We start from the raw sequence: 8716 nt of genomic DNA on the forward strand, positions 1-8716 counted from the left end.
TTGTCTCTGTTCATTTTCATTTTGCCACTATTTTGGGCTCCAAGATTCTGGTCCATTAGCTCCTGGAACCCATCACACATCCATAGTGCCAATTAATTCCCACAAACAAATTCTGCCTCCTTTTCCCCCGAATCCCTTGGGCCCTCACTGCTGGTGTTTGATTTTTAGAAGTTTTTCCTGTCTTGAACATTACCTTCTCAAAGTGAATCATTGCTTTTTGGTTGTTATTGTTTTATAAACTGGCTGTTATCCCACCCTCCCACCCCGAGTGATCTCAGAGAGAACCAGGAATTCCCCAATGAAGGGCTTTCAGCATCCCCTGCGCATACCAGATGTTGTGCAGCTGCAGACAGAGCTGACAACGTTAGGACACAATCACCTGCCCACATGGCAGGAAGGCTAGGTACCACACTCACATACATGTGCAAATGTACACTGGAAACCAAATCGTTTTAGACCTTAACGCCTTTCCACTTTAACAGCTGAGTAAGATGATGCCTCTTGTGACATTTAGTAATAAAGTCCTGGATTTTCGATATCATGCAGGTGGAATTTTAGATTACATCTCTTGAGTTACGGATCACACAGCAGAGGACCATGCTGAATATCATGCCGAAGATCTGAAACAGAAGGAACAGTGGGTTAATGGACAAAAATGGTCCTGGGCTATTGAATGTCCAGGGAAAGGGAAGAATGAGATCTGGTCCACCTGGGACAAACTGATGAGTGCTGGTCCTTTGTCCTATTCTAGAGCAGGCTATCCCAAACTTTTGGGAGCAGTCTAGCGAAGTCTGTGGCTCCTCAGAATTATGCTTTTAAGTAAATCAAATAAAATACAAAGGAAACCAATCACATAAATACATTGTCATAAAAATTTATTGTTGTTGAGTCATTTTAGACTCTCTACAACTCCTTTGGGCAAACCAAAGATGGTTTGCCATTTCCTTCTCCAATTTATTTTACAAATGAGGAAACTGAGGCAAGCAGGGTGCTAAGTAAGTGAAGCCAGACTTGTATTCATGTCCCCTCGACTCAGGGACTAGTGCTATATCCACTGTCCCATCTAGCCGCCCTATAAAATGTTTATCAATTTTAAAAAATCAAGTTCATAGACTCCAGGCTAAGAACTTTTATTCTGGGTGTGGTGGACATTGAAATGGGCACTGGAGTTAAAGTGTGTTGTTTCTGGTAGTTATTCTCCTCCTCCTCATAAATAATTGGCAATAATAATAAAAGGAGGCTTTATAAAGCAGGATTTAGAGGACTTCTCCTTCTCTCCCTCTTTTTCCCCTTCTTTTCCTCATCCTCCCATCTCTGTTTTCTCCTTTCCCTCTTTTCATCCTCCTCCTTTTCCCCCTTCCCTTCCTTCTTATCACAACATAAGTGACTCTGTGGAAACACATTATCTTTGAACCTCAATTTAATAGCTTATGTTTGTAAAATACTTTAAACTTTTTAAAGCATGTTCATGTACATATACATGTACACCATTTTTCTAGAAATCTCACAGAAATATATAAGATAGGAATTGTGCCCTTTTTACAGATGAAGAAACAGCCTCTGAAAGTGGGGGAGATAAGTGTCAAATTCAGGCCTTTTGAATCCAATTTATAACATCATCTCACTGTATTATATTTGATATATAGTGGAGTTAGGAAGACTAGAGTCATCCAGGAACTAATTCATACTGGTTCTTTTTTTTTTTTTTTTTTTTTTTTTTTGCTGAGGCAATTGGGGTCAAGTGATTTGCCCAGGGTCACACAGGGAGGTTAAGTGTCTGAGACCAGATTTGAACTTAGGTCCTCCTGACATTAGGGTTGGTGTTCTTACTGGTTCTTGATAACCAACTGTTAAATTTTCAAAATAAGCATTTATTTATACCTTGGGAAACAGTCAAATACTAGAAGTTAGGGCCTGATGTTTAGTGATAATCTAGATTTAAGAGAGTGATGGAGATTAAACTTAAATGTGTACCATGCACACATTTTTATTTTTCAGAGAGTTAATTGTTAAATATTTATCAACATTCTCTTGGTTTTGATTCATACTAGCTGGGTGACTCTAGACAAGTCTCTCAACTCTTCAGTTTCCCAGACAGTTCTCTAAAATGGTAAATTATTGATGAATATATATTATATTAGTAAAGGATTTTACTATATTATATTAGTATTATTAGTAATTATTATTATAATATTAGTAATATTATATATTATTATATATTGGTATATTATTATATTATAAATGTTATATTACTAATTAATAAATTAATTTAAAATAAAAAATAAAATAGTATTATATTATTAATATATAAATATTAATAAATTATAGTAGTCTCTATATTAGTGAAAGGATTTTACAAAGGATTTTTTTCTACATTGATAAAACCATAATTTTAAGAACCCCGCCCCCCCATAAACAAAATAAAGCAATTACAAAAAAGTAAGAATTATGTGCAAAAGGAAAATAGTTTTTCTTGTTTGGGGGGAAGATTGATGACGATGATGATAAATGACATTCAAAGAACTTTCCACACATGACCTCATTGAATCCTGAAAACATCCAACTTCAGGAAGTACTACAAGTATGATCAACCCCTTTTACAGATGGGGAAACTGACATCTAAGTCTTGCCCAGTATCACACAGAAAATAAAAGTCTGGGGTGGGATTTGAATTCAGATCTTTTACACTTCAAGTCCACACCCTATTATATCATGCTGTCCCAATTGAGGGTTATTGTTGAAATAGGAAGAGCCATCATTTTTTTCAGCGGTGTTTTTAGAGACTCATCTATTTTAGTTTAACTTAACAACAATAAAGATGAAAATGACAATACTGTGTGTTCATGGCCACGTTTTTTATATAAAAATCTGAGGATCTCTAAATATGTATGTTGCTGGGGAAGGTTCAAATATTCAAGGCTATTGCTAAATACAGTGGTTTCTTATAATTTCATATAAAATTCACTGAATTCTTGGGATGTGATATGGTATTTGTAACTTCTTATTTTCTAAGGAGACACAGTCACAATAGGAAGCACCTAGTTGGTTGAGTGGATAGAATGCAGGGTTTACAATTAAGAAGACCTGAATTCAAATTCAGCATCAAACACTTACTAGCCATGTAACAATGGGCAAGTCACTTAACTACTGTCTACCTTAATTTCCTCATTTATGAAATAGGGACAATAATAATACTTATCTCTTAAAATTGTGAGAAGGATAAAAATGAAATAATATTTGTGAAATTTTTTTTTGCAAACCTTAAAACACTGTATGAATGCTATCATCATCATCATTGCTATTGTCATTGTTGTTACTATTATATTTAATTAAAAAGAAGACAAAAGACTGCTCCTGCCTAAAAATATCTCCCCTGATGACCTGCCAAAGTGGCTGGCTGGCCTAGTGTCTTACTCAGTTAGAAACTCCTCTCATTAAAAATAGTGCTTGGGATCAGACCACAAAGGGACATCTAGAGTCTCCAGAAAGTGCTTAGAAAAATGCCTAGAAAAGAGAGCGCTCTGGGAGAATTGAGCCCCTCCTCTTCCCTTCTTTATCTGGCAGTGATCTCACAGAGGCACAAAGAGTCTGGCTTTACAAGGATGGATCACAATCCAAAATGGGTAGAATTGCCTAAATTAAACTCAAGTCTAATGCTCTGACTGGGATGAAGAGAAAAATAGTCTATTTCTGGTATAAGACATGGAACATCAATAAGTTCTGGAATAATTTGAAAAAGAGTAAGCCCTAGATAATGATAATGTGGGTCTGAAGCAGGTGTTAGGGTAGTGGAGGTACCTGAGGGAAAAAAAAGAAGCATGAATCTTTTTGGTTCATTTTTTTGGTCCTCCTAACCCACTCCCTTCAGCTCACTCCTAGCTCTGGCCAGGATCCACAAGCTACTGAGTCCAGAAAAGGTCGAACACTTTGTGTCATATTCTTTGAGAAAATGTAGGGCTAAGAAAATAAAGTGGTGGAACCCTTAATGATGTAGTAATAACCTCATCTTGACCTTGGGAATGATGGGAAACCCCAATAGTAGTAGAGACTCCAGTGCTTTTCAAGAAATTCGCACACTTGGGAATGATATAGTCACCTTGGGAATGACGTTATTGGGAGTGCTGTGGTACAACCTTGGAAAATGTGTGTGAAAGAAAGGGAGTTGGACCTGATATTTTTATTCCACCAAGTGATCCTTCAAGGATGTCTATTTGTCCTTCAAAGATCTGGGCTGTTATCTCACACCTGGACTTAAACAATGAATACTTCATGAAAGAAGAAAGGAGGTGGTTATAAGCCCCCATTATCAAACTTCCTGCCAATCATGTGAACCCAATCCCATGATGTCATTTTTCCCTGCTCTGTTCTTTGTTATGTACTCCCAACTCCACCTCTTAACAGTTTTCCCTATAAATAACTTATCAATACTGACCCTTGCAAAACCTTGTGTTCCAAATTTCCCCCTCTTTCCTCCCAACTCCCTCCCCTAGATGGCAAGTAATTGGATATTCTTCAGCCTCTCAAATAGCATCATTTCTGCTTTGACCAGAAATCCCAGATTCATTCATTCATTTATTCATTTAGATTTTTGGGGGGGACTAGGCTAAAGAAAGGGTTTTTTGCCTCAATTGTAATTAGTTTTAATCGCTGAATGGGTACAGCCTCAGTCAAACTAAGACCAGTTAGCTTAAAAAGACAAAGGTCTCTCTTCCAGGGCCATCTATATCTGGCCACTGGACCCAGATGGCTCTGGAGGGGAAAGAGAAGCAGGTGCCCTTGCACAGGCCTCCCTCACTGAAATCTAACTCCCTTGCATGCCTCCCTCATGCCATGGACCTCTTCAAGAATGAGGGACAAATAAAAACAACAACAACCTTCTAAGCACCGCATGGCTGGGGAGGCGTCTCTTAGTTGCCTTGGTCACTAGATACATTTCCAGCCTGTTACTGGGTCACTTCAATCATGTCCGACTGTTTGTGACCCCATTTGAGTTTTTCTTGGCAAAGATAATGGAGTGGTTTGCCATTTCCTTCTCCAGTCATTTGACAGATGAGAAATTGAGTTAGTAACTTGTCCAGGATCACATGAAAAGCTAATAAATGTTGGGAGGCTGGATTTGAACCCACGTCCTCCTGATTCCAGGCTTGGAGCCCTATCCACTGGGCCATCAGCTGCCTGAGTTCTAGCCTACACTTATAATAATAGCCACAATAACTGATATGTATATGATGCTAACTCTGGACTAAGCACTGTTCTAAACCCTTTACAATCACTATCTCCCCACAACCCTAGGAGATAGAGGCTATTTAAGAAAAGAAGGCTTGACCTCCTGGCATCCATCACAGCTAACAGTGCTCCTTAAAATGTAGGACCAAGATATCCTCTCCAGCCAGAGAAGTGGGTGGGGTTGGGGTTAAGGGCTAAGGACCCTTAGCCTGGGTTGTTGTTTCCCCCTGAGATACAAGGGATTGACAGGAAGCACTGCTGGATAACAGAATGGGATGGATCCAACAGTCCTGCCTCTTGAGAATCCCCAGAATGAAGATTCAGCCTGGGATTGGGAGAGACCCTCACCCTGCCAGAGGGGAGCTTCTCCTAGTGCTCTCACTGCTTTGTGCTTCATCCTGTGAGCCAGAGATTTACTGAGTCACCAAAGAAAGGCCACGGGGACCTGGGTAAAGAATTACAGCTTTTATCAAGATTAAGAACTTGGAGTTTGTTTAGCTTAATTACAGGTGGGAAGGATTAGTCTGATATTAGGTTACCTTGACAGTCAGAAGAGACACAGAGTTGGAAGGTATATGGTCACTTCCGGTGCTAGATTTCTAGAATGAGTAGCTATAGAGATGGTGGATATGCTTAAGTAAAATTGGGCTATAGTTATTATTATAATTACTAATAATATTCATAATGATAAGGATGACGATAGCTAACATTTATACAGCACTTTAAAGTTTGCAAAGCACTTTACTTGTTATTTTATTTGATCAGATAAGGTGCTAGTATTATTCCCATTTTACAGATGGGGGAAACTGAGACACAGAGAGATAAAGGAACTTGCCAGGGTCACACAATCAGTAATTATTTAACACAGAATTTAAACTCAGGGCTTCCTGATTCCAAGTGCCCACTGCATTGACTGTACCTCCTAGCTATCTATTTTGAAGTGAGTACCACAGGACTGTGGACTGGCACATCTAATTGATCCTGTTCTTTACCAAACTGACCCAGGGAACAAGAACCGTGACAAACTGTTCTGGACTCATCAGATACCTTGCCTGGAAAGCTCTTCCATATACAGTCATAATCTAACTGAATACTCGATGAGTCAAAAAATCTGGGGCAGAAGGAGTTTAGATCACTCCTCAAGAAACATGAGATGTTCAGCTAGAACGTTTTCCTCACCGTGACGCCAGCTATTCCGATCCCGACAATCCCGATGAGCTGGAGTTTGGCACTGATCACGTTCTCAATCTCGTCTATACAGTTCTTCTGTGTTGAAAGAAGATGGGCATTACAGGAGTTTCTTTTTTTCTCAAGGTACCTTCTGATGACTTATTAGCCTGACTTACTCCCTTTAATTTTCTACAGAACATCAGATAAAAAACAGTAAAGATTTGCCTAGCTATTCCCCACACTCAAATTCACTGGTGACTTTTACTCCCCCTTCAGCTCATTCATCATGAACATTTAGAATCACTAGGGACATCCTTACAGGTCCCACAGTGTTTGAGACAGGATTTGAACTCAGTTCTTGTAATTCTGAGTTCCTATACCAGACAGCCTCTCAACAATTTTGGAAAGATGTCCCTTTATCATTCTTCAGAACAATATTTCTTTCATTTACGAAACATCTGAGAGTGTGGGTGATTTTCCAGACCTACTGAACTAAGCTCTGAACCCTTCTTTTCCCTATTTGAATGTACACTCCCTCTGCTCTTTATCTCAACAGTGGATGGAAAGACAAAGAAAAACTTACTTTGTGTCCTAGGAGCTCCTTTGGGCATGTGGATTGTACCTGATCAGGACTTTCTTTTCCACAGCATAGAAACTAGAAGGAATCAGAAAAGAGAGTTTAAGATAAGGCAGAGAGGAGCAGAGTAGTTCAGGCATTTTCAAGAATAAGCAGAGACCTATTTAGCAAGCCTGCAATGGGCTATAGGAGTTATCATTCAAATAATTCTATCTAAAAAGAGGAGGAAAATTGGAATCAGATAAAAAAAAACCTACTGGAACTCTGGTTGTCCCAAATCCATGGAAAAAGCAAAAGTCTATTTTACTGCATTAAATGGAAAGAAAGGATTCTCAGAAGTCATCTTGGAATTGGATGATAGTGAGTGGTATGAGAAGTCCAAGAGGTCTTTTAGCTTTTTTTTGGCCATTAGCATTATTCTTCTCACTTCTTTTAGGGAGGGTAGATTGTGGTACTGACTGATCCCTGTGTCAAAAGCTTCATTGGACAGGATTTAGAATAATGGCAGCAAACTCTGGGTATGAGAAGCTCAGGGCTTGATGCTCTGATTACAAACAGGTGCCAGTTCTCATTTCTGAGAGACAAACAAAAGAATGATGGAGGGCCATTAGAATTGAGGGGGTCTGTCCAGAGCATTCAATCAGAGGAGCTTCTACACTATTAAAAGCAGTGGATAGTCCAAGTTACCAATCTGGAAAATTCACAAGTAGAGCTGTACATCCAAATGGCCAACATGGATGGAGAAGTGAGAAGAATCCACTTTCTTTCCCTGTTGTCTAATGCCATCTATCACTCTCTTGTCTTTACCTCTCCAGGAGCAAATTATCAAAGAATTTCAGAATTAGAAGGGGTCTTAAATATTGGGTTAGCGAATCCCCTCATTTTATTGAGGAAAAAAGAGAGATTCATTGGGGTCACAAAAGGCAGCAGCAGAGCTGGGATTACAACCTATGTCTTCCAATTTGTAGCCCCAGGAGCTTTCAGTCTTCCTATGTCTACATCAGTGTTGTCCAAATCAGTCATGGTATTTAGGAGTTTGAAATATATAGATAGAATACCAAAATGCTGGTGTAGGGACTAAAATATGGATGAGAAAATTGGGGCAAAAATAGAAGAAATTAAGGCTATTTTCATTATAAAATGATGGTAAGTATTTTCATAGTATATTGTTTAATCTGTTAAATTATATGCTAATACTGATTATATTCATGTATAAGAATATTTATACAATGACAAGATTACATATTTATATATAGCATGCAAATATGCTAATGTATGGATATAATCAATATTAACATATAATCTAACAGATTAAATTATAAATTATTTAACAGATTAAATTATGTGTTAGCATTAATTTTATTAACTAACATTGTTATATATGAATTAATTGTAATATGTCATAAATTCTATATAATATAATCTATTAGTTAATGGATTAAGTTATATGTTAATATCATAATAATACATTAGCATATAATTACATATATTAAATTATTAGCATTATATTATATTAGCATATATCATATATACTAATTTATGTTAACTATCAATATATGACTTAATAATTTTAAAATGGGAGGGGAAGATGGATATTGCTACTGTAGAAATTTTCTCCTAGAATTGTTTCATTTCTGTATAACAACAGGTTTCCACAAAAAGATAGCTTGGCAAACTCTAGGCTCATCATTTGCACTGCTGGAGGGATCTTACTAGAGGATGAGATCTTTAGAGTGTACTTTC

The 8716-nt window shown here is 37.8% G+C and overlaps 1 protein-coding gene across 1 annotated transcript in view; it reads right to left on the reverse strand.

The window, feature by feature from the left end:
- Positions 1-260: 260 nt before the first annotated feature.
- TSPAN2 (tetraspanin 2) overlaps positions 261-8716 on the reverse strand; it is a 62461-nt gene continuing 54005 nt past the window's right edge. Inside the window, 3 exon segments of the mRNA XM_074263155.1 lie at positions 261-620; positions 6406-6492; positions 6980-7051. Coding sequence (XP_074119256.1) covers positions 555-620; positions 6406-6492; positions 6980-7051 — 225 coding nt within the window. The 3' untranslated portion in view covers positions 261-554.

Source organism: Sminthopsis crassicaudata, chromosome 4, assembly GCF_048593235.1.
Source record: "Sminthopsis crassicaudata isolate SCR6 chromosome 4, ASM4859323v1, whole genome shotgun sequence".
NCBI classification, from domain to species: domain Eukaryota; kingdom Metazoa; phylum Chordata; class Mammalia; order Dasyuromorphia; family Dasyuridae; genus Sminthopsis; species Sminthopsis crassicaudata.